The sequence below is a fragment of the Oncorhynchus mykiss genome, chromosome 11, assembly GCF_057628025.1.
Source record: "Oncorhynchus mykiss isolate SJ-2025 chromosome 11, ASM5762802v1, whole genome shotgun sequence".
Lineage (NCBI taxonomy): Eukaryota > Metazoa > Chordata > Actinopteri > Salmoniformes > Salmonidae > Oncorhynchus > Oncorhynchus mykiss.
Window position 1 is genome coordinate 61,275,001 of NC_143032.1, and position 25,302 is coordinate 61,300,302.

At 43.9% G+C, this 25,302-nt stretch overlaps 1 protein-coding gene across 50 annotated transcripts in view; it reads left to right on the forward strand.

Moving 5' to 3' along the window:
• LOC110536085 (ankyrin-1) overlaps nt 1-25,302 on the forward strand; it is a 176,507-nt gene that overhangs the window by 114,659 nt on the left and 36,546 nt on the right. For 13 of the 50 annotated variants that reach the window (XM_090190743.1, XM_036935942.2, XM_090190740.1 and 10 more), the window contains 28 exons: nt 4,109-4,210; nt 7,398-7,496; nt 7,650-7,748; nt 10,827-10,922; nt 11,143-11,328; nt 11,491-11,589; nt 11,710-11,808; nt 11,981-12,079; nt 12,190-12,387; nt 12,487-12,585; nt 12,722-12,820; nt 12,958-13,056; nt 13,192-13,389; nt 13,540-13,638; nt 13,775-13,873; nt 13,966-14,163; nt 14,769-14,867; nt 15,552-15,650; nt 16,019-16,117; nt 16,204-16,296; nt 16,425-16,497; nt 16,770-16,790; nt 22,515-22,611; nt 22,826-22,904; nt 23,042-23,157; nt 23,396-23,620; nt 23,848-24,002; nt 24,155-24,366. In XM_090190743.1, the coding sequence (XP_090046869.1) occupies nt 4,109-4,210; nt 7,398-7,496; nt 7,650-7,748; nt 10,827-10,922; nt 11,143-11,328; nt 11,491-11,589; nt 11,710-11,808; nt 11,981-12,079; nt 12,190-12,387; nt 12,487-12,585; nt 12,722-12,820; nt 12,958-13,056; nt 13,192-13,389; nt 13,540-13,638; nt 13,775-13,873; nt 13,966-14,163; nt 14,769-14,867; nt 15,552-15,650; nt 16,019-16,117; nt 16,204-16,296; nt 16,425-16,497; nt 16,770-16,790; nt 22,515-22,611; nt 22,826-22,904; nt 23,042-23,157; nt 23,396-23,620; nt 23,848-24,002; nt 24,155-24,366 (3,336 nt within the window). Of the gene's footprint in view, nt 1-205; nt 541-4,108; nt 4,211-7,397; nt 7,497-7,649; nt 7,839-10,823; nt 10,923-11,142; nt 11,329-11,490; nt 11,590-11,709; nt 11,809-11,980; nt 12,080-12,189; nt 12,388-12,486; nt 12,586-12,721; nt 12,821-12,957; nt 13,057-13,191; nt 13,390-13,539; nt 13,639-13,774; nt 13,874-13,965; nt 14,164-14,768; nt 14,868-15,551; nt 15,651-16,018; nt 16,118-16,203; nt 16,297-16,424; nt 16,498-16,769; nt 16,791-22,514; nt 22,612-22,825; nt 22,905-23,041; nt 23,158-23,395; nt 23,621-23,847; nt 24,003-24,154; nt 24,367-25,302 lie in introns of those variants that run through there. The other 37 variants (XM_090190742.1, XM_036935939.2, XM_036935953.2 and 34 more) reach the window with 10 other exon arrangements.

Genomic DNA, 25,302 nt, shown 5'->3' on the forward strand with positions numbered 1-25,302 from the left:
ATCAGCTGTCTTTGCTTGAACTGTGGAGAAAATATTTTCTCTGAGTCACCATGGCAGTGACTGCACACACAATCAACTAGAAAAGACAACCTAATTACACTCTGACCAGCTGTGCACAGTCTTTGGTGGAATGTGAAGCACCCTATGCATCATGTGTGGGCAGTATCTATTTGAGGCTAAGTAGGTTTCTAGACATCTGTGTGCGCACACACACACACACACACACACACACACACACACACACACACACACACACACACACACACACACTGTATGAGTTTCTATTTCTGTCAGGAGGGTACCCCACCACGGTAGGTTTAACTGTTGTAACAGGTGGGTGTGTGTATCTGTGTTTGTGGGTACAACAGGAAGAGTAATTGAGGAGTACTAACGGGGTCAGTTTGTTGTCGTGAAGCAAGTTGGAGGGAGGGGATTTGGGTGCTATCGCCTTTCTCACAGTGGACGGGTTGGAGAGGCAAAGTATGAGAGGAAAGGAGAGAGAGGAGAGAGGCCATGGCTGACCAGGACAACTCTATCACTGTGAGTAACTGATGAAGGTCTGCTTGCGCAATCCTAGTGTTGTTGTTCACCTTCTATATCTTAGATAACTAGCTGCTAAGTGCTTGCAAAAAGCTAAGTGCAGTTTGGTGTTCACTCCAAGAAGACAGTGTCTCAGCCTTGACTTTCCACATGGGACAGACGTTGATCAAAACAACTTTAAACACTAACACTCTTTAGTGTGTATGCAAGAACAGTGTGTGAGTAAGTCTTTATACGTTTTTAACATGTGTATGTGCATGTCTGTGTGACTATGTGTTCAAGGTCTTGTACATGTATAGCGTTTCCAGAGTGACAGTGTGAAGAAAGGCGTTGACAGACGGAGAGAAAGAGTTAAGTAGTGTTAATGAGGTAGTTAAGGAGGTAGTTAAGGAGGTAGTTCAGGAGAGAGTTAAGAAGGTAATTAATTAAGGAGAGAGTTAAGAAGAGAGTTAAGGAGATAGTTAAGGAGAGAAAGGAGAAAGTTAGGAAGGTAGTTAGGGGAGAGTTAAGGAGAGAGTTAACCTCACTAGGGTACGTGGGACACTAGCATCCCACCTGGCCAACATCCAGTGAAATTGCAGAGCGCCATATTCAAAAACAGAAAAATTATAAAAATTAATAAAACATACAAGTGTTATACATCGGTTTAAAGATTAACTTTTTGTTAATCCAACCATGGTGTGAGATTTCAAAAAGGCTTTACGGCGAAAGCATACCATGTGATTATCTGAGAACAGCGCCCAGCAGACAAATCATTACAAACAGTTACCAGCCAAGTAGAGTTGTTACACAAGTCAGAAATAGCAATACAATTAATCACCTACCTTTGATGATCTTCATATGGTTGCACTCACAAGACTCCCATTTACTCAATAAATGTTTGTTTTGTTCAATAAAGTCCCTGTTTATATCCAAAAAACTCAGTTTTGTTCGCGCGTTTTGTTCAGTAATCCACAGGCTCAAACGCAGTCACAACAGGCAGATGAAAAATCCAAATAGTACCCGTAAAGTTCGTAGAAACATGTCAAACGTTGTTTATAATCAATCCTAAGGTGGTTTTTAGCCACCCCATTTTTAGCCACCCCATTCACAAAAATGGATTGCTCCTACAGACAGAGTCACATGGCCGTGGCATGCAACATAAAGCAAGCAGACAGGCATTGAGGCATTTAGTCACGGTTCAATTGAATGTTAGAATAGGCAAAACGAGTGACTTTGTCAGCAGGCAGTCCTGTTGGCGAAAAAAGCTCGTTGATGAGAGAGGTAATAATAAGCAATAATCATGCAAGCTAACAGGCGGGCCACAAACAGACAAATAGAGGTGCAGTACGACAGTGGTGTGCAGAACGTTATCTCGGAACGCAAAACTCTGTGATCCTTGTCACGGATCGGCTATACCAGCAGACGACCACACCGGGTTCCACTCCTATCAGCTAAAAAAAAGTATTGGCTCCAGTGGGCACACAATCACCAACACTGGACAATTGAGTAGTAGAAAACATTGCCTGGAACATGACAGTGAGTTCAGTTTACTTGAGCGGCCTGAGCAGTCCCCAGACCTCAATCCAATGTACTGCCGTCCAATCTGCTGCAACTGCGTGATGTCATCACGTCGACATGGACCAACATCCCTGTGGAAGGTTTCCGGTACCTTGTAGAATGCCCTGAATAATTCAGGCTGTTTTGGAGGCATAGGAGGGTCCAATCCGGTACTAGATGGGTGTACCTGATAAACTGTCAAAGTGTATATATGCAAAAAAAAATGTAAAGTGAGAGCCATGAAGTTACCTAAGACTAACTAGCGTACACTTCCCAGAAAGAACTGTAGCTTTTCCTTTAACTAGGGAGCGATGTTAAACAAGATTACATTAACCTTTAGGTGGAAAGTTGGAAACATTGTGACTTTTTCTTGATGAATCTCTCATGGCTGAGAGATACATGGTGAGTTTTGGGTGTGCTCAGGCTGTGTGGAGTTAGCGTGCTGCTAGCTAGCGTCCCAGCTATCAAGGCCTACCAGTTTGTTACAGGGAAATGCTCTGAAAGATTTTCTGCTGCAGGCAGCTGGAAATAGCTTTCCCTTTCATTCTTTTTCCTCTTCTCTTTATCAATCATGCCATCTCTTTCCCTCCCTCTCACTTTTTTTTAAGTAGTCCTTTTCTTTGCGCAGTGCTGCACCACTTGCACTAGTGCTCTGTTGATGGGTGATGGTTTGTATCATAAGTTGCCATGCCCACAGCTTGGGCTTGTGGGTCTTCATTCTCTCTGTTACCACTGTCTGAAAAGAGGGCCAGTGTTTCACACATAGCTGAATGGGGGCCAACATCAATGTCACTGTGACTGTGTGTGTTGAGTAACTTGTGTTGAACACATTTTTGAGTCAATGTGTGTGTGGTTGCACTTGCTTGGGTGGGTACGTGTGTGTGTGTCTGTTTTTGTTTCTGAGCATGGCCTATGTGTAAATGTGTGTGTGTTTGTAATTCTGTAGGATTTTGGGACTTGGGATTTCACAACAAGTGTATTGACGGTTGCTCAGGATCTTATTGACATGGAGAAATCCCTGTCCATACTTTAGTCAGACACCAGAGAGAAAAAGAGGGAGGAAATAAGGAGAATGAGGGATGGACAGAGAGACTGGCGGCGTGATACCACGTGTTACCATGTGAAAATGAGTCATGAGTGCTCCTGAGGAGTGTGGGAATAATTGATAGAGCTAGATACTGTAGATAGAATGAGAGAGACTAATGGTGGGGGAAGGATGGTTTGCCGCAGTAGACTCTCTCTCTTCCTTTCCCCCCTCTCTCTCCATCTCCCTCCTTCTCTCTCTCTCTCTCTGTCCCTCTCTCTTTTCCCCTCTCCCCATGTCCCTCTCCCTCGTGCCGCATGAGTGATCCTGTTTCAGCACCCCTGCCTGAGAGGCATGAAGCCCCCAGACACAAACAAAACAGAGACAAAAACACAGCCAGACCATGTGTTAGACCATTAGGCAGAGCGTTCACTAAACACACACACACACCACCCCAGAGCACCAGCCAGACCGCCAGCCACACCACTGGGCAGCATAGCAGAGCAGACACACACCCCACCATAACGCTAAGGTTTGCATCCCAATTGGCAACCTATTCTCTACTTTTGACCAGAGCCCTATGTTGGGAATAGGGTGCCATTTGGGACACAGATGGTTCAGGGAGTCAGAGGCGACGGGGATGGAGCCTGGGACAGAGGCTGTCTGTCTTTATGGACGCCAATCCCCTGCACCCCCTCCTATAGGGTCCCCACCCTGCCAGGCCTGGCTCTGATTGGCCAATGGGAGGGGGCTGGGTCGACTGTCCTGTCCTGTTCAATAACAGTGAGGAGGGAGATGAGGAAAACACCAATGGAAAGCGTCTATAGTCTCGTCCTGTCCGTGTGTCTTTGACATTGTGTGGTTTTGATTTGAATGATGACAATAATAGAAATCTCTCTCCATCCCCCTCTCTGTCTTCCCTTTTTACATATATCTGTCCCTCTCCCACTCTATGTGCCTCTGTTCATCCCCCACCCCCTTTATCCCTGCCTTTCTTTCTCTCAGGCTGATGCTGTCAGTAGTTTTCTGCGGGCGGCTCGTTCTGGTAACATGGACAAGGCCATTGACCACATAAAGAATGGCATAGACATCAACACAGCCAATCAGGTGAGAGAGCTACAAAGCCTGGTTACCAATCAAAATGCTCCTAGAGAGTGCATCAGGGCACGTCCCCAAACTCTAAGATGTATTTTGGATTTACCAGGAGGACCAATTAAATCTTTCCTGTTTGTCAAAGTTTCATTATCTGTTAATGAACCTGATTTATTACGGTCTTTCTTTTAATTTGTCCATTTACATTGGCTGTGATAATATTGTTGCATATATGATGTTGCATCATCATACTTGTTTTCTTACGTGTATTCATGCATTGTTCTAGCGCTGCAATGCATGAATACACGTAAGAAAACAAGTTAACTACTGTAAAGGTACAGCAGATCAAAAAGACAAGTCATCTTTCATTCCGCGCACGTGCAAAACAACAGCACACACACACACACACAGGAAGAGTCTTATCAGCAAGGTTCAGAACAAGATGGATAGAGCGGGAAATGGCAAGAGAGAGAGGTTAACCCTAGCCTAGTCAGTGTAGGGCACTGGTTAACCCTAGTCTAGTCAGTGTAGGGCACTGGTTAACCTAGTCTAGTCAGTGTAGGGCACTGGTTAACCCTAGTCTAGTCAGTGTAGGGCACTGGTTAACCCTAGCCTAGTCAGTGTAGGGCACTGGTTAACCCTAGTCTAGTCAGTGTAGGGCACTGGTTAACCCTAGCCTAGTCAGTGTAGGGCACTGGTTAACCCTAGTCTAGTCAGTGTAGGGCACTGGTTAACCCTAGTCTAGTCAGTGTAGGGCACTGGTTAACCCTAGTCTAGTCAGTGTAGGGCACTAGTTAACCCTAGTCTAGTCAGTGTAGGGCACTGGTTAACCCTAGCCTAGTCAGTGTAGGGCACTGGTTAACCCTAGTCTAGTCAGTGTAGGGCACTGGTTAACCCTAGCCTAGTCAGTGTAGGGCACTGGTTAACCCTAGTCTAGTCAGTGTAGGGCACTGGTTAACACTAGTCTAGACAGTGCACTGGTTAACACTAGTCTAGTAAGTGTAGGGCACTGGTTAACACTAGTCTAGTAAGTGTTGGGCACTGGTTAACACTAGTGTAGTCACTGGTTTTACACTAGTCTAGTCAGTGCAGGGCACTGGTTAACACTAGTATAGTCACTGGTTAACACTAGTCTAGTCACTGGTTAACACTAGTCTAGTCACTGGTTAACACTAGTCTAGTCAGTGTAGGGCATCTCACAAACACATGTTTCAGAAGCAATCTAAGAAACCCTTATGTAGATAACATGCTGACTGTTACTGTGAGATGGCTGTAATGATCCCCTCTCTATTGGAATGAGGTGATTGAGTGAATCCCAAATGGCACAATATTCCCTAAATAATGCACTACTTTTGACCAGGGCCCATAGCACTACATAGGGAACAGGGTGCCATTTGAGACACATCCATCGTCTCTCTCTCTCTCTCTGTCTCTCAGTGAGAGCTTTGGCTTGGAATGTGTTTGATGTGATATCAGCAAGCAGAATGTCTGTCTTGGCTCTGGGTCTAACTCAGTGTACAGTGTGTTCTGTTCTGCTCCAGTACCTACTTTTGTGGATTGTCTCTGACTGCATGTACGTTATATCATTGTTTGTGTTGAATGGAAATTACTGTATGTGTTTATTTTTGTGTGTTAGATTTCAGTGTTTGAAATATGTGTGTGTGTGTGTGTGAGAGAGAGAGAGAGAGAGAGAGAGAGAGAGAGAGAGAGAGAGTTTGGAGACCCAGGTAGCCAGTCTCCTAGCAGCAGTTGACAGGAAGGACTGAGTGGGACTGATGGGGAGGTGTTAAATAGGGCAGGAGTTACTCCTCTAGCCACTCTCCTCCATCCTGCCTGCTTTACCCTGACGGCTTCTCCCATGGTGGCCAGAAATGGCCACATCGTGAGGGGAATGGGGCTGCCCACAGGCCACACAAACAAAGCAGAGTTGTGTGTGTGTGTGTGCTACAATCAAGATTAGCATCAAGCACATTCACAGCTGTAAATCTCATTACTAACTTAGGATTCAATGCATAGAGCGAATGTAGTCAATACAGTGAATGTATTTATGTGTACTATATTATCTTTACATAATTATATGCAATTATATGATTAAGTAACTGTAGAAAGACCTCAGGCTGCTAAAGAGAGTCACCCTGTGGACAAACAGGAACACTACAGACATAACCTGAACAGTTTATCTGCAGTCTCAGGATACCATTGACAGCCAGGCTCATGCCATTCTTCTTCAAGTCATGTATGAATTAATGCAATGTGTGTCATTTCAAACCAAGTCCGTATTAGTGTTTTGGAATTGTGTTTTTTTTTTTGGAATTGTGTGTTTTGAAAAGTGTGTTGAATGTGGTTGTGGAAGTGATATTAGTTCTGTGTTGTGTGTGAGTAGTGAGCGTCACCATGTATTGTTGTTGTATTTATTTGTGCGGTGTCGGTCTGATGGAGGTTAGGTAGAGGCTTTGCTGTGGCAGTCGTGTCTCTCGTACCCAGTCTGAGTAGATGCCTCTGCCATGGGCTAGCTCACCAGCCACCCAGCCGCATTGCCTCTCTGCCTCCCCTCCCTTCCTTCCCCTCAACCCTCCTCACATCCTCTTAACCCCTTAAGTTATTTCTCTCTTACTCGCTCTTATTCTTTTGCATCATCCCTTCTTCCTTTCACCTGTTTTTCTTTCTCATCTATGCTCCCCCCTCCTCCCTTCCCCCCCTCTCCCCTCCCCCCGTCTGCAGTAGAGTGATGGTGTGCTGTGGTCTCTCCACTCAGAGGAATAATATCAGTGGTGTGGGAAAGGTCCAACCTCACATGTCCTGTGTGGCTGAAGGAAGGCTGTGTGAGGTCAGACCTATCCCACACGGCTCGTATTCTTCCCAGCCCCGAGACCACCGGCCTGCCATCCCCCTCCCATCCTCTTCCTCCTCCTCACCATCATCTTCATCACCTTTCCGGTCACCATTATTGCTAAATAAGCACAGTTAATATCTGGTAGATGCTGTATGTGTTGAAGCTGTTTGTCCTGACCGTAAGGTACAGTTTGGCTCAGTAACATGCTTTTGCATTTTATACATCTAGCAGGTGCTGTATAATAAGAAGATCAGTGCTAGTCTGAGGATCTGATCCTTTGGTGTGTGTCAGTATGCAGTGTGTTCAGTGTGATCAGTGTGTTAGGGACCCTACAGTGTGAGGTCTCCTCTTCTCTCTCTCCTCCCTCAGAACGGGCTGAACGGGTTGCATTTGGCCTCTAAAGAAGGCCACGTTAAAATGGTGCTGGAGTTACTACATGGAGGCATCGATGTGGAAACCCAGACTAAGGTACTCAGTCAACCTCATACACTATGCCACATTACCACACCCATGAACTCCTTAAGCCTATGTCACCACCAAAGTACAATATACTGAATGATTCAATTATTGTACTTATTAAAACGTATTCCTCATGCCTTCTCTTGTCCTGTGCCTCCACAGAAAGGCAACACAGCTCTGCACATTGCTGCCCTGGCTGGGCAGGAGCAAGTGGTGGCAGAGCTGGTAAATTACGGGGCCAACATCAATGCCCAGTCCCAGGTGAGACCCCAGCCAGTGTCGGATGAGACCCCGACCCCCCTGGCAGAGCCCCCCGCAGAGGAGCCACCAGCCACAACGGATAACCATACAGTTAGAAACAGTTATAATACAGTTATGCTGCATTATACTGCATGGAACTCAGGGTTTGGGGTCTGAATTTCTGAATGTATTTCAATTCAAACCATGAATTGAAATGTGAATTTGAATTAAAGAAAGCAGAGATTAATTCAAAGAAATTCAACTGAGACATGAAACATGAAAGTCGCATTCCGTTGCCACATCTGCCACTTATTACTAAAACAAATATAGATACCATTTCAAACATAAGCTTGATTATAACTCAGATATGTCAACAGTATTTAGTTTTTTGTCATGAAATGTTAGGTTCCCTTCCATTCTGGAGTGTTTGATCTAATGGGAAATGTATTTTTTTTCCAATATTTCATAACATGCAAGAGAATTAGGAATTATTACAGACCAACTACAAAATGATCTCAGAATATTTCCAGACCACTTTAATGATTTAAACTCATTTTAAGAGGAATTAAAAAGCTGAAATAATTCAATGTTATACATAGTATTACCATACATGATGTCAAAATAAATATTTGTACTGTGAATTGTAAAATATATTAGCAATTAGCATTTAATTGAATTTCATTTAATTCAATTGTGCTTCCTTTAGTTAAAATTCAATTACATTTCTGCTGCCTGTGGTATGTGGCCAATTCAAATCAATAATTGAATTGGAAACATAGCTGTGAGCAGCATTAACAGGGTCTGAGCAATAGAAATAGTATATCTTGGTCACCCATTGGGCACTCTGGCAATGAAATGGGCAAAGGCCATACCTTTAATAAGCACGTTTATCAATTGCATGTTTTCCAAGTTGCAAGATTCTACCTCTAATATGTAATGAGTTATGTCTAATACATGCTACCATGCTACCGCCATAGACTACTGTCCCTTCCAACTTCATGTTTACCAAATTCCTATGGTTCAATAGTAATAGCCTTCAGTGAACAGTAGTGCCCTCCACTGGCGTAGAATAGCCATATCCCTCGCTAAGAACTAGTTAATTTAGCTAGGGACTAGTTCAGAGATTCTACATACCAAATATTGGGTGAATCTGAGTTGTGGTTTATGAGAAGAAGATTTTTTAAGCAATTTAGCATTACGCTAGCACTTTTTGGTCAAAGTTTGATGATCTGTGGTTTCCATGTTTTTTTTTAATGTATCACTTAACTTGGAACATATATTCAGGGACATGTTGTCAATCATCTGTACGAGTTGGATTTGATAGTTTGGGCTAATGTTTTGAATGTGTTTTGAATGTGTGCATGGTTTTTAATGAACTGCACCTAGGGGCCAATGAGTGCTAATGTTGGCACCATAGGTATGCATTATGGGTTCTAACATCCTGCCAAATTAGACGTTTTTACCAATGTGTTGTTGAGATATTGACAAAAATGAACAACAATGGGGTCAATTTCATGCCTTAAGTATTGAATTCAAAATCAAATTAATTGTAAACATGAAAAATGAAGTTGAAAATGTAGATCAAAACCCCCCCAAAAAGTATCAATATTGATATAAAAAACAACAAAATTAAATGAAAGCAAATGTTTTTTTAGCGTGAGCAAAATTCTAATTTAAAAGGAAGAACAAACTATTTGAAAACCAATGTAAAAATACTTTTTAAGTTCAACTTTTCCAACAACCAACCCTATTGAATCCGTTTAGCCTACCAAATCAAATCAAATGTCAAATAGTGGTTATACAGAAACCCAACCTAAAACCTCAAACAGCAAGCAATGCAGACGTGAAAGCACTGTGGCTAGCAAAAAACTCTGTCGAAAGGCAGGAACCTAGGAAGAAACCTAGAGAGGAACCAGGCTCTGAGAGGTGGCCAGTCCTCTTCTGGTTGTGCCGGGTGGAGATTATAACAGAACATGGCCATTAAGGCCAGATCGTTCTTCAAGATGTTCAAACGTTTACAGGCGACCAGCAGGGTCAAATAATAATCACAGTGGTTGTAGAGGGTGCAACAGGTCAGCACCTCAGGAGTAAATGTCAGTTGGCTTTTCATAGCCAAGCATTTAGAGAGAGAGAGAGAGAGAGAGAGAGAGAGAGAGAGAGGGTTGGTTGGTTGGTTGGTTCTTGGAATAGTTTAACTGAAAATCCTTCTTGCAATAGTTTTAAAATAATTTGATCTTGCTTTGTTTATGATTTCAACTTCCATTATTTAACTTTTCCTTGAAAATATATATTTTTTCATAATTTATTTGTATTTTATTTTGAATTCAATACTTAAAGTGTGATATTGACCCCATAAAAAAACACAGAAAGAACTAGGAGAACACAGAAAACTATAGGTGCTACTGTAGGATGCCTAATTAAGAAGAAATTTGCAATTCAATTCCGAATTGACTCCAACCCTGATTGAGTAAGAATAAAGAAAGTTGTTGGGAGCACTTATATAATGTGAAACTTTCTTTATTTTTACACAGTTTCAGTTTACTATTCCGTTAGTCAGCACCTCTACTAACATTTTTTGGGTGTGCATAAGCTCCTGCATTTGACCCAACCCCCAACTGAAACATGACGTTAGGCCAACGTACACTCTTACAAGAAAAGGGTATCTAGAGCCTAAAAGGGTTCTTTGGCAGTCCTTATAGGAGAACCCTTTGAAGAACCCTTTTTGGTTCCAGGTAGAAACCAAAAGAGTTCGACCTGGAACCAAAAAGGGTTCTAAGTGGAAGCAAAAAAGGTTCTCCTGACGGGACAGCCGAAGAACCCTTTTGGAACCCTTTTTTCTAAGAGTGTATTAACTCAATGCAACTCTATGTTAATATCTGTCTGCCTTCCTGTCTTTCTGTGTGCCTGTGCTTCCTTCCTCTGTGTGTGTGTGTGTGTGTGTGTGTGTGTGTGTGTGTGTGTGTGTGTGTGTGTGTGTGTGTGTGTGTGTGTGTGTGTGTGTGTGTGTGTGTGTGTGTGTGTGTGTTGTGCTACTGTGTTGCTGTGTTGTGCCCCTCCCTGTGTGTGTGTGTCCATGTATGTGTCTGTCTGTAACAGAAGGGCTTCACTCCGCTCTACATGGCCTCACAAGAGAATCATCTAGAAGTTGTGAAGTTCCTTTTGGAGAACGGGGCCAATCAAAGCCTTCCCACTGAGGTAACAGCCAATCAGCAGAGCATAGGGTTGGAAGATTCCCGAAATCAGAAAGGAATAAGCAGGAAATTATTCCATTTACACCTACACCACTACACCTCCTGCACTATTCCCTCCATCACTTATCAATCCTTTTGACTCTCACTGTCCTTCCCTTCGCTATCTGTTTCTTTAGGTCACTTAACCTTTCTTGAGCTCTGTCTCCTCCTCTTTCCTCTGTCAGGATGGCTTCACCCCTCTCGCCGTGGCTCTTCAGCAGGGACATGAGAATGTCGTGGCCCTGCTCATCAACTATGGCACCAAGGGAAAAGTCCGTCTCCCCGCGCTGCACATTGCGGCGCGGAATGATGACACACGCACAGCTGCCGTGCTTCTACAGAATGACCCTAACGCAGACGTCCTGAGCAAGGTAGGTACTCACTGTGTGTTTGTTTGTGTGTTAGTCTTCACTTTAGTGGCACATTTTAGTTTAGTGTGTGCCACAGTGAGTGACGATGATACTTGTAGAATTAGAGGCCGTCAGTTTTAGAGGTGTATAGAATAAGGTATGGTCTCCTGTGTGTCACTATAGACAGGCTTCACACCGCTCCATATCGCCGCACACTACGAGAACCTGAACGTAGCCCAATTGTTGCTCAACAGAGGAGCCAATGTCAATTTCACCCCTAAGGTATGTCTGCTCCCCTCTGCCCTAGTATCACTGACACATAGTATTGTTACCAGTCCCTCACTGGTCTCTTTATGGTCTTACTGTCGATCCCCTACTTAATGTGTATGTATTTCTCTCTAGAATGGCATCACACCTTTGCACATCGCATCCAGGCGGGGGAACGTGATCATGGTACGACTCCTGCTGGACCGAGGGGCACAGATTGATGCCAAGACCAAGGTACTGTACTGCATCCCCTCCCCATGTCTTTCTCTCTACCTCATCTGGTCAGGTCCTGCCCTGTTACACATACAATGCTATATTGTCCAAGTCCAGGTGTTAACTGTCCTGTCTCTCTCTCTCTCACACACACTCTCTCTCCCCCCTCTCTCCCTCCCTCCCTCCCTCCCAGGATGAGTTGACTCCACTGCACTGTGCAGCCAGGAACGGACACGTGAGGATCATTGAGATCCTACTGGACCAAGGGGCTCCCATCCAGGCCAAGACCAAGGTACACATAACACTAAGCCACCAAGGCCTGATTTCTGGACTGTTGTTCTCAAATACTGTACGCACACAACACAATAAGTCATGGATTGTATCGCTCTCTCTTTCCTATAGAACGGCCTGTCTCCCATCCACATGTCAGCACAGGGGGACCACATGGACTGTGTGAGACAACTCCTGCAATACAATGCTGAGATTGATGACATCACATTGGACCACCTGACCCCCCTGCACGTGGCAGCCCACTGTGGGCACCACCGCATGGCCAAAGTGCTGCTGGACAAGGGAGCAAAACCCAACTCCCGTGCACTGGTCAGTACTACACTCATAAATACCTACCACATATACCTACCACACATCTTTGTTGAAGTGTGTTGCCTTCGTGACCATGCTGTTGTATTGTGTTCTCAGAATGGTTTCACTCCGCTTCACATCGCCTGTAAGAAGAACCACATGCGTGTGATGGACGACCTGCTCAAACACTCAGCATCCCTAGAGGCTGTGACAGAGGTGAGAGAGACAGGGGCAAGAGAAAGAGTTTGAATGTAATCTAGGGTAAGAAAAGAGAGGGATTCTACCAAGGAGAGAGGGATGGATATCTTTATTTCTACGTGATTCTTTCATTGCTTGTTTTTTCTCTCCCAAGTCTGGCCTGACTCCTCTACACGTGGCCTCGTTCATGGGCCACCGCAAAATAGTCACCCATCTGGTACAGAAGGGGGCTTCTCCCAGTGCTTCCAATGTAGTGAGTACCCCGAATGTTACCCATCCACCCACCTCATCACTGACCGAACCAGCTACTCTGGACAATTTTCACAATGTTTTTGTGTCAGTGATTTACACTGCTCACACACATGTGTTTGCCTGGTTATGTGTGAGCAGAAAGTGGAGACTCCTCTCCACATGGCATGTAGAGCTGGACACTATGAGGTGGCAGAGTTCTTACTGACCAATGCAGCACCAGTAGACGCCAAGGCAAAGGTAATGACACACACACACACACACACACACACACACAATCTAAACAACATTAAATAATCTTGCCACTTGACTCCCATGTATATTTATCTCTCCTCTTCTCTCCCTCTCTCCTCTCCTCCGCCACACCCTGTCCAGGATGACCAGACACCGCTCCACTGTGCGTGTCGGATGGGCCACAAGGAGCTGGTAACTCTGCTGCTGGAACACAAGGCCAACCCCAACTCCACCACCACAGCCGGACACACACCCCTCCACATCGCTGCCCGTGAGGGACACACTCAGACTACACGCATCCTACTGGACATGGAGGCCCAGCAGACCAAGATGACCAAGGTACAGTCTGTTGTCCAATGCCCACACACTCTACATACACACCCCTCTATCAACTGTCTAATACTTACACACTCCTAACCTTTTCTCTGTGTGGGACTGTGTGGTCTGTGGTCTCTCCCTGACGTCTCTCTATCTGGGATGTCTCTGCAGAAAGGCTTCACTCCTCTCCATGTGGCTTCTAAATATGGCAAAGTGGACGTGGCAGAGCTGCTGCTGGAGAGAGGGGCCAATCCTAACGCTTCTGGCAAGGTACAGTAAGGGTTGGAGAACATAGGGAGGGGGGAAGAACAGGGGTGTTGGGAGGGAAGGGTCAAGGTATTTCAGGTGGAAAGATGTTAGAGTTAAGTTATGGTGGTTTATATGTGTGTGTCTCCTTTACCTTTAGAATGGACTGACTTCTCTCCATGTGGCTGTCCATCACAACAACCTGGACGTGGTTAATCTGCTGGTCAGCAAGGGAGGCTCCCCACACAGTGCAGCTAGGGTGAGAGACTACACACACACACACATACTCACAGACGCAGATATCATCTTACAATGCACTCATAACCATTAACTCCGGTCCTCTTGTTTCAGAATGGCTACACCCCTCTCCACATAGCTTCCAAGCAGAACCAGGTGGAGGTTGCCAACAGCCTGCTGCAGTACGGCGCCTCGGCCAATGCTGAATCCCTCCAGGGGGTCACGCCCCTTCACCTGGCAGCTCAGGAGGGCCGGCCTGACATGGTAGCCCTGCTCATCTCCAAACAGGCCAACGTCAACCTGGGGAACAAGGTGAGGCCTCAGGGACTGATGCAGGGAAGGAGTTAAGATTATTTGGGTGAAAGCTGTTAGTACTGCTGCAACCTCAGCGGGTCGGGAGAAACCGGAAACATCTGGTTTTTATGGGAAAAGAAAGACAGCCTGTGACACGACATTCACTTTTGAACTTTCGCTCACTGTTTACAGTCCCCGGTGAAATATATAGCGGACAGCTATAGATAGTGCCTTTCTTTCTTTGAGATTAATTCTTGCCACAAAGTCGACAGACACCTCATACAAATTTTGTTGGTGTCAACTTTGTCGGAGATTCCATTATTGCTAGATAACGCTAGCTAATATCAGTCTAGCAGCTATGTATCTATGATATGTGCTAGCTTGCTCTCTGAAGTTGTTTCCCTCCAGAATATGAACAAGGCAACACTCTATCTTAACTCCTCCTCCATATTTACTGGATTGGTTGAACAGTGCAGAAGAAAACCTCATCTGACAGTTTTTTATTTTGTTGTTATGACCAGATGTGGGGCATCCCGCTCAGGTGATTCTTTATGACTGCGACGTTAGGTTAGTTCTGCTGTAACAATATGCCTGATTTTTGCTCCTGGCTCCTCTCCCCTCAGAGTGGACTGACTCCTCTCCACCTGGTGGCACAGGAAGGCCACGTGGGCATCGCTGACATCCTGGTGAAGCAAGGGGCATCAGTGTATGCTGCCACACGGGTAAGACCACACTCCTGTTGACCTCTGGGACAAGGCAAGGGACACAAAAGTCTCTCTGCTCAGTAGCATCCAGCGACACACTGTACCACCTCTGGAGTCTGTAAACACCTTTAATTTTTAAAGCATCTCAGTAGATAATATGATATTGCATTAGAGAATTGCATTCCACCCAACATGAACACTTCTCCTTTGTGCCAGGTTGTAGAAAGTTGATATAAAGTACACACCCCTGCCTTATCATGACATACACACTGTTACAGTTCATTGCTAACTGAAGCTAATCTTAACCTCAGTGAATCTTAATGCAAGGTCAGTGTGGTATGGGACCTAACAGTAACAGTGCTACATAGTGAACGATGGGGGCTCCATGGCAGATAGAGTATCTGAGACGTGACCTTTCCTCTCCTTAGTATAAATAGCCACTGACTGGTTCTCCTGTCTCAGGGTTACATTACCATCATCATTACACAGCCTACGTACCCTCAGGCCAGCTAGGGCCTCCTACCCTGAAACTTAGTATGTCAACCGCAGAGTATATATGGTAGGAGACATACTATAGATATTGTGTAGTGTGTATGTGTTGAATTTGTAATCATGTGACTCAGTGTTTAGTTAACTGTCTGTCTCGTAGTAAGTCTGTGCTGGTTGTATTGGATACTGATGGGATCCTAATCTCTCTTTCAGATGGGATACACCCCTCTCCATGTTGCCTGCCACTATGGCAATGTAAAGATGGTGAAGTTCCTCCTGCAGCAGCAGTCCAACGTCAACAGCAAGACCAAGGTGAGCACCTCCCTCTGGACATCAATGGAACTACACTTTTATTTTATTTTTTTTATTTTACCTTTATTTAACCAGGCAGTTAAGAACAAATTCTTATTTTCAATGACGGCCTGGGAACAGTGGGTTAACTGCCTGTTCAGGGGCAGAACGACAGATTTGTACCTTGTCAGCTCGGGGGTTTGAACTCACAACCTTCCGGTTACTAGTCCAACGCTCTAACCACTAGGCTACCCTGCCGCCCCAATCACTTACACAAAGTGATCCTTCGATTTTAACAGTGAATCACAGTAAATATGATCTGGCTATGTGATGTGATTCCTTCCATTGTGTCTCGTCAGTATGTTAATGTTTGTGTCTCTTTCCCCCAGGTTGGTTACACTGCACTGCACCAGGCAGCCCAACAGGGCCACACAGATATCGTCACCTTATTGCTCAAACATGGAGCCCCGCCCAACGAGGTCACCACTGTAAGTACCACTGCTTTTCACTCTCTTTCACTCCTCCACTCATCCCTCGATCCCTCCACCTCACTCTCTCTCTCTCTGTCTGTTAGAACGGTACGTCAGCCCTGTCCATCGCCAAGCGGTTGGGGTACATCTCCGTAATCGACGTTCTCAAACTGGTCACAGAGGAGACGGTTTCCATTGTAAGGAGTAAACAAGTACCAACTCTTCAAATATTTATATTACACTCCTTCTGACTCAATGCAGACAATCCTTCCATACTCTTTGTCTCATCTTGAACCTGTCTCTCTTCTGCCATTCTCTCCCTCAGACCACCACAGAGAAACATCGTATGAGTTTCCCAGAAACAGTGGATGAGATATTGGACGTATCAGAGGATGAAGGTACACAACACTTACAATAATTTACAGACAGTAGAACACACGAAGACAGATACCCCACAGAACACACTTTTTCCTCTTTTTGGGAAGATAGGAGATATTTTGTACATTAATTTCTTATTAATACAAATCCTCATATCTTGCAGTACAGTTAGTTGCCAGTCCATTCTGTCTTTAAAAATGTATGAACAATTTGAACAGACTTATTGCAAATGATTTTATAATATTGCAGGGCCTCCTAAAATATCCCTCTTTCACCTTTTGATTTTTTTTAGGAATTGCACAGCTAACAATGGGTATGACTGTCTCCTTCTCTCTTCTCTGTGCAGTGCTCATAGGTCGTCTTAGAGTGTGTGGCTCCATTTCAAGCTCTTGCCGTCTTTCTCTCTGGTTCTCTTTCTCTCCACCTCTCTTCTTCTACACCTGGTCCTTTTGGGACTGTCTCTCTCCTGATGTTCAATGTGGTGCATGCGTTTCATGTCTATAACCTTTCTTTATCCCTCCAGTAACATAGACCTGACTCTCAGTCACTAACTCCCCAGATCAGATCAGTACTCTACAGTATCTCTCTCTCCATGTCACCACAGCTGGGGGGCTAGGGATGGCTGTCCTCACCAGCCTACAGTACTCTAAGAGAAAAGCCCAGTAGTGGAGACTGGACACTCACCCATTCAGTTTATCAAACCACTCACTACAATTTTTTTATCAAGGTGAAAATGGAATTCTCTGGTAAAAAAAAATGTGCCAAAGCTACTGTACTGTATCAACATTCCAAGATGTTGATGGTGTTTTCTGAATTTGTCTTGTTGATGTTGTTGGTTTGATGTTTTTATTAATGTTCCTTCATTACATCGGCTGTTATTTGTATAGTTTGTGTCTGTAGTTTGTAAAGATGTGTGTGTACGTGCTATGTGTGTTTCCATTGGTGTACATATACTGTGTAAGGAAATGAAAACACAGTGACTGTGAAAAAAATACATTTTGCACACAAGTCTTCATTAGACCCACGGGTGTCTGATCAACCAGTAAAGTTCACAGCGTAAACATTACAACACCCTTGACAGTGATGTCAGAGGACGTCACACCCTAGTATTTTTAGCTCGATGATAACTAAACTGAAAAATTGACACTGTTGGTCTAAAATTAGAAAGTAGTCTAGTTGCTGCCTTAAAGACACATATAACCTACTCACTACAATGTTCAAATATATAATAGACAAGTCATATTTTAATATTTAGACAAATGTACTTTACACTTCTGTTTTTGAAAACATCTGACACACAGCGCTCAAGAGATAAGTTGACACATTTTGAACCTGATGAAGTAGAACATTGACTTGGCTCTGGGCCACATCCATGCACCCACTCAAACACTCACCGAAGCCAACCCTAACACCTTTTGTGCTGATACACAGACACAAAAACATGCATTAACGGAGCAATTGCCTTTATTTGGTGCTGGTGACTTCTTTCCATTCATCTCAGGGTTTGAGGGGGTACGTAACCATAACCTGCCTTAGCTTCCTGGTAGAAACTAAGAGGGGTAGAACAACACAAACAAGAAAACATAATAGCATAATGAATTCATAGATGGAAATGAGATGCATGGATGCTTTCGTGAATATATCATGCCAGTCTCTTGTGAAGTACATACTCCTGTGCTGAGATTGTGTGTCTGCATTACTGTGCATAATTGTATGTGTGTGGCAGTCAAAGATAGATGGAGGACTCATCTTTATATCTGAGCCATTATAGCATCTGTAACAGCATGGGCAGCACAATTGAGGCTACAACCCGTAGGAATCCCCAACCAGTTGACTACTTTGACTACTTTAAAATGGCGGAAGCCCTCAATGGCAATGTCCATGCTAAAATAGGATAGTATAGTCATTCTGGTCGGCTCGACTATAGTAGGGATTGATTGAAGCGCAATGTTAAATTCAAAACACCCCGCTTCTCGCCATGAGCCGTCCAGTCGTTACAGAGAACGACATACCAGATTTTTAACATTTCTCATTTCTGTCCATTATGAACCAACGATATGCTGCTACCTTTTGTAGCATTTCTGACAATGCTAACATCTTTTTCAGCCAAAGCTCAGCGATCTAACACCATGTCGGTTGCTCGGCAACAACACATCTGCTCCAGGCTGCCAATCATAAGGTGTATGCGAACGCGAACAAACCTAGGCTACTGTACATAGCTAGCTTTATGGTGATATTCAAGCTGAGGTTAATCAATACGTGCAAACAGATATGTAGATTTACTCGGTAGCTAGCTAGCTGTCTAGCTAATGTTTTGTTGCTTGTCCAAGTCCAACAGCTAGCCTGTGTAGTTAGCTAACGCCAGTCTGCTGGAAGCTTGCTAACGAACAGGCAAATAACGGTAGCTAGCCAATTAATGTAGTTTTGTTTTAATTAGCTGGGTAGCTAGCTAGCTAACATAACGTTATACCAGTCAGATGAGAGCTAATGTTGACTAGGTAGCTAAACAACAAGCGAGGAAAGCTAGCTATATTTTGCCAAGTAAGGTTTTTCATAAGGCTAAAGTCATCATGTGTAAACTGCTGACCTAGACACTTGTATTTTCCACAAAACATAGCTAAATAGGTTCAAAGCCAAACTTTGGGAAACTGTCACACAGCTAGCTATCTTGCAATGTGCATAGCAAAACTAGCTAGATAGACCAAGCTATGGTACGATTAGGTAGTAAAAATGCAATGGTTCTGATGAACTTAGCTTTGTGATGCTGGGAAACTGGGCCCTTGACAATAAATTATGCGAGAGACACACATACTTTTATCTTTTACATAATTTGAAGTACACGTGACATTTTCGAAAGACACCTAATTAAATTTGGTATAATCACCTTCCGATATAAAAACCATGGAAATTAAAAACTACATTAAGTGAGAAGTAGGGATTGGTCTGAAGCTGAAAAAGAAATTAAATTCACATGAGCACCACAATGCCTACTTCACTTATGCTCTACCAAGGTTTTCCAGCACACAACTTTGACAGTAGCTATGTTTGTCCATTGTTCTTCAAACAATGTGTGCAGGTTACTTAGGATTCAACTCTCAAACAGCTTAATTCATACTCTTCAGAGGACTTTACAGTGTCCTGCTATTAAATAATATATACATACAGTGGGGAGAAGAAGTATTTGATAACCTGCAAAATCGGCAGTGTTTCCTACTTACAAAGCATGTAGAGGTCTGTAATTTTTTATCATAGGTACACTTCAACTGTGAGACAAAAACAAAAATCCAGAAAATCGCATTGTATGATTAAGTAATTAATTTGCATTTTATTGCATGACATAAATATTTGATACATCACAAAAGCAGAACTTAATATTTGGTACAGAAACCTTTGTTTGCAATTACAGAGATCACACATTTCTTGTAGTTCTTGACCAGGTTTGCACACACTGCAGCAGGGATTTTGGCCCACTCCTCCATACAGACCTTCTCCAGATCCTTCAGGTTTCGGGGCTGTCGCTGGGCAATACGGACATTCAGCTCCCTCCAAAGATTCTATTGGGTTCAGGTCTGGAGACTGGCTAGGCCACTCCAGGACCTTGAGAAGCTTTTTAACGGAGCCACTCCTTAGTTGCCCTGGCTGTGTGTTTCGGGTCGTTGTCATGCTGTAAGACCCAGCCACAACCCATCTTCAATGCTCTTACTGAGGGAAGGAGGTTGTTGGCCAAGATCTAGCGATACATGGCCCCATCCACCCTCCCCTCAATACAGTGCAGTCATTCTGTCCCCTTTGCAGAAAAGCATCCCCAAAGAATGATGTTTCCACCTCCATGCTTCACGGTTGGGATGGTGTTCTTGGGGTTGTACTCATCATTTTTCCTCCAAACACGGCGAGTGGAGTTTAGACCAAAAAGCTCTATTTATGTCTCATCAGACCACATGACCTTCTCCCATTCCTCCTCTGGATCATCCAGATGGTCATAGGCAAACTTCAGACGGGCCTGGACATGCACTGGCTTGAGCAGGGGGACCTTGCGTGCGCTGCAGGATTTTAATCCATGACGGCGTAGTGTGTTACTAATGGTTTTCTTTGAGACTGTGGTCCCAGCTCTCTTCAGGTCATTGACCAGGTCCTGCCGTGTAGTTCTGGGCTGATCCCTCACCTTACTCATGATCATTGATGCCCCACGAGGTGAGATCTTGCATGGAGCCCCAGACCGAGGGTGATTGACCGTCATCTTCATCTTCTTGAACTTCTTCCATTTTCTAATAATTGCGCCAAAAGTTGTTGCCTTCTCACCAAGCTGCTTGCCTATTGTCCTGTAGCCCATCCCAGCCTTGTGCATGTCTACAATTTTATTCCTGTTTCCTTACACAGCTCTCTGGTCTTGACCATTGTGGAGAGGTTGGAGTCTGTTTGATTGAGTGTGTGGACAGGTGTCTTTAGTACAGGTAATGAGTTCAAACAGGTGCAGTTAATACAGGTAATGAGTGGAGAAGAGGAGGGCTTCTTAAAGAAAAACTAACAGGTCTGTGAGAGATGGAATTCTTACTGGTTGGTAGGTGATCAAATACTTATGTCATGCAATAAAATGCAAATGAATTACTTAAAAATCATACAATGTGATTTTCTGGATTTTTGTTTTAGATTCCGTCTCTCACAGTTGAAGTGTACCTATGATAAAAAAGTTACAGACCTCTACATGCTTTGTAAGTAGGAAAACCTGTAAAATCGGCAGTGTATCAAATAATTGTTCTCCCCACTGTATATAATTAGGCTGTATGTATTTTTAGATATGGGCCGATTGTGAATGTGTATTATTGTTTCTTAGCCTATGTCAATATTACAGAGGTAAATTAACGGTTACAGAAATCAGGAGTGGTTTAAGGAGGTGGAACTACAGGCAGGCACCACGTTAATACAATACAAAACAGCTCGCTCCATCAATGATGGTCTTGTAAGTATAAAAGCAAAGCTTGCTTTCATATAATAATAAAAAGTTTGAAAAGGTAGTTGAAAAGGATTAGTGTGGTGTGTGAAAAATACAATACTTGAAATTGTATGCGGTACAAATCCCATTATTGTGGGAGCACCTCTTCTAAGAGTATGAATTAGGCAGTTTGAGAAGGTTTGAATCCTAAGCAACCTGCATACACATTGTTTGGCATAGCTACTATAGTAGGTCAAAGCTGTGTGCTGGAAAACCTTGGTGGAGCATGGGTGGAGTAGGCATTTTGGTGCTCACCTGAATTTCCTTTCTACTTCGTAATCAGACCAATCCCTGCTTCACGTTGTTTTTTGTTTTAAAAATCAATGATGAGTCCTCTATCTATCCCTATGGTGCAGTGCACTTGTGTGTCCATGTAGTAGTATTCTATGCACTTTGTGTGTTTTGTCACAGCCAGGACTCCCAGAGGGAGTGAAGAAACCTCTCAACCCTGTTTAAATCAGTTTAATCGTGCCAGATTGGGTCCATGTTGACGTGGACTATGTCTAAAGGGACAGCAAAATCCCAATGGACATGGCTCTGGTGATGTCTTGTTTTAGACTCAGTTCATGCTGGGCCATATTGTAACTCTCCAGATGTTAAGGAAATCTGGGATATTTTACCATACATATCCAATGTGCTGTGCTCCAAATATTCAACTACTGGAAACAGTTTATGGATGAAAAGTATTTCAACACATCACATTTGAGATTAATATTGAACAAAGTGTAGGGGCCATCTTATTTCTGTCTTTCTCCATGTTCTCTCTCTCCATCTGCCTTTGGGTCTCACTGTGACCGTGGCTTCACTAAATCTCTTTCCATTGACACATGTACAGCATTAACACATGCACAGTGTGTGGAGTGTAGTAGCTAATCCCTTTAACTCACCAACCAAACTACTATATAAACCTTGTGTTATATTTACTGAACTCATTCTATGCTCTCTAACTCTGACTCACATGTTTCAGTTATCTTGTATGTCTTTATCTATTACACCCCTCTGACCCGGTCTGTCCTCTCTCTCTGCCCTTCTTGTTGTTGTCTAAAGGGGAGGAGCTGTTGGGGACGGAAGGAGCCAGGTACATGAAGATGGATGACTTGAAGGACCATGATGACGATTTCCTGTCACCCAAGAAATCTATGGAGTACGAGAGAGGGCTGGGCACTGTGTAGGGGGCCTAGGGTGGGGGGGTAGAAGGTTGGGGTTAGAGTGTGAGTGAATGGGGGTATATTGGTAGTAAAAGAAAGGTGGAGGTATTGTAAAGAATGGGGAATGGATGGGTTAAAGCTATACTGGGATGTAGGAAGTGGAAGGAGAATATATCCCCTACACACTCCTTGTTTTCTTCTCTCCAACAGCAACTACTCGCCTGCCATTCCCAGGATACCTTGTGTATCCCCAGAGATGGTCCACCTAAAAGAGCATGAGATGGAGCAGGTACAGAACAAACTGGTTAGGTTCAATCCCATGAGGTTTCCTTATTATTAATGAAAATATTTATATCACTGTAACCCTGTGGAGGATGAGTAGAAAAGTAAAAATGCTACGACAAGGTTTTTCGGTCTATATTGTAGGTACACACTCCAATGCCATTACATAGGGAGTATGATGACGACTCCCTGATCCCCAGCAGTCCAGCTACAGAGACTTCTGACAACGTCAGTCCTGTGGCCAGCCCCATACACACAGGGTCAGTACACAACCCTAACCCTAAGTCTAACCCATACACACATGGTCAGTACACAACCCTAACCCTAAGTCTAACCCATACACACAGGGTCAGTAGACACAGCCATGTGTGTGTCCATCCTACCCTGCCTGCAGGCCTACACTGACAAATGTCTTATGTTGTCCATAAATCAATCTCTAAGAGTGAAAATATAAACGTTATTATACCGTGTAATAATGTGAGGCATGTCTCTTGTCAGGTTCCTAGTGAGTTTCATGGTGGATGCTCGGGGTGGCTCGATGCGAGGCAGCAGACACAACGGTCTGCGTGTCATCATCCCTCCACGGACCTGTGCCGCCCCCACACGTATAACCTGCCGTCTGGTCAAGCCCCAGAAGCTCCCCACCCCTCCCCCCCTGGTGGAGGGAGAGGGCCTGGCCAGCCGTATCATCTCTCTGGGCCCAGCCAGCATGCAGTTCCTAGGGTGAGGACTTGAATAAACACCATGTAGAGTATTGAAGGGAGGACAGGTGCATGAGTTTTCAGCAAAAGACAATAGGTCAAATTTTGAGATCAGGATAAAAATTGTGTTCCACCTTCTGTGAGGGTATCCCCTAATTCAGGGGTGTCAAACATACGACTAATTACATTGTGAGAATGACGTTTGAAGCCTCATTGATGTGTGTCTCTATGTCTGTGTGTGTCTGTCAGGCCTGTGATCGTGGAGATCCCACACTTTGCAGCCCTGGGTCGAGGGGACCGGGAGCTGGTGGTTCTGAGGAGTGAGAATGGCTCTGTTTGGAAGGAACACCGCAATCGCTACGGGGACGATGTGCTGGAGACTATCCTCAATGGGATGGATGAAGGTAGTAGAATGAGAAGTTCTACTAACTCAGTCATACCTGATTACGGTCACTGATAAAGGCCTGTTTGGTGATTATTAGTGCTTTCTTATCGGTACTGTATCAGTATTCTCCACTCTTATTGACCGCTACGTTCTGCCTGTTTATTCCTTTAGATCTGGAGAGCCAAGAGGAGCTTGGGAAGAAGCGTATCCGACGAATCATCTCCACTGACTTCCCCCTCTACTTTGCTGTGGTGTCGCGTGTCCAGCAGGAGAGTGACCTGATTGGCCCAGAGGGGGGTCAACTGACCAGTAAGCTGGTGCCGATGGTCCAGGCTACGTTCCCTGAGACAGCGGTCACCAAGCGAGTCCGTCTGGGCCTGCAGGTGAGATGGGAGAATGAGGAGGAAGAAGCAGGAGGAAGACATTATCGTTAGTGCCTGCCTGTATGACCAAGCATGCTATATGCAGGGTTGTGGAGTAACTACATTACAGTTACATGTAATCTGTTTGTTTTTTTACTGTAACTCCTAATCAGTTACTTTACCAGCAAAAATATTACAATCAGATTACAGATCATTTAAAACATGATGATTACTTCTTGGATTACTTTTAAATATAGAAGGGATGTTTGCGAAAATATATTTTGTCACCTTTCTGTTTTCTCAATGACATTAATTCAGCATTAAAAAAGGTGCAAGTTTAAGTTTGTTCCAGCTGAGCAAGCCTGACCACAAGTCAAAGACCACTATGATGACACACCAAATGCGTTTGATGGATCCTTTGTCTTCTTCAAATGCTTCTTAATGGGAAAGTAATCCAAAAGTGTCCGAAAGTAATTAAGTTACTGAGTTTAGGTAATCCAGAAGTTACATTACTGAATACCATTTTGGACAGGTAACTAGTAACTGTAACAGACTACATTTAGAAAGTAACCTACCCAACCCTAGCTATATGTATGCTATATGTATTTGGTTTGATTAGCACATTTATATAAATGTTTTCCTTGCCAAGGAAATTGCCTTTTTCTTTGTTCTACACACAAACAATGAGATGTACTACATACACGTAGTACAGTAGTCACTTAACAGTGAGAATATTAACCTTCAAAGTTTATATGAGGCTGTTTTCAAAGGGAATCATTGAGTCACTTGTAGTGTCTTAACACTTAGTACATATTTATGTAATAAGAAAGACTCGGAATACAAGCAATTGAACTGGAGCTTCACATTTACTCAAACTAGTTAGTACCAGAATAACATAGAACAACACTGCACATGACCAAGGGTGCTCCATCCTTAAAGGGGACATCAGTAATTAAC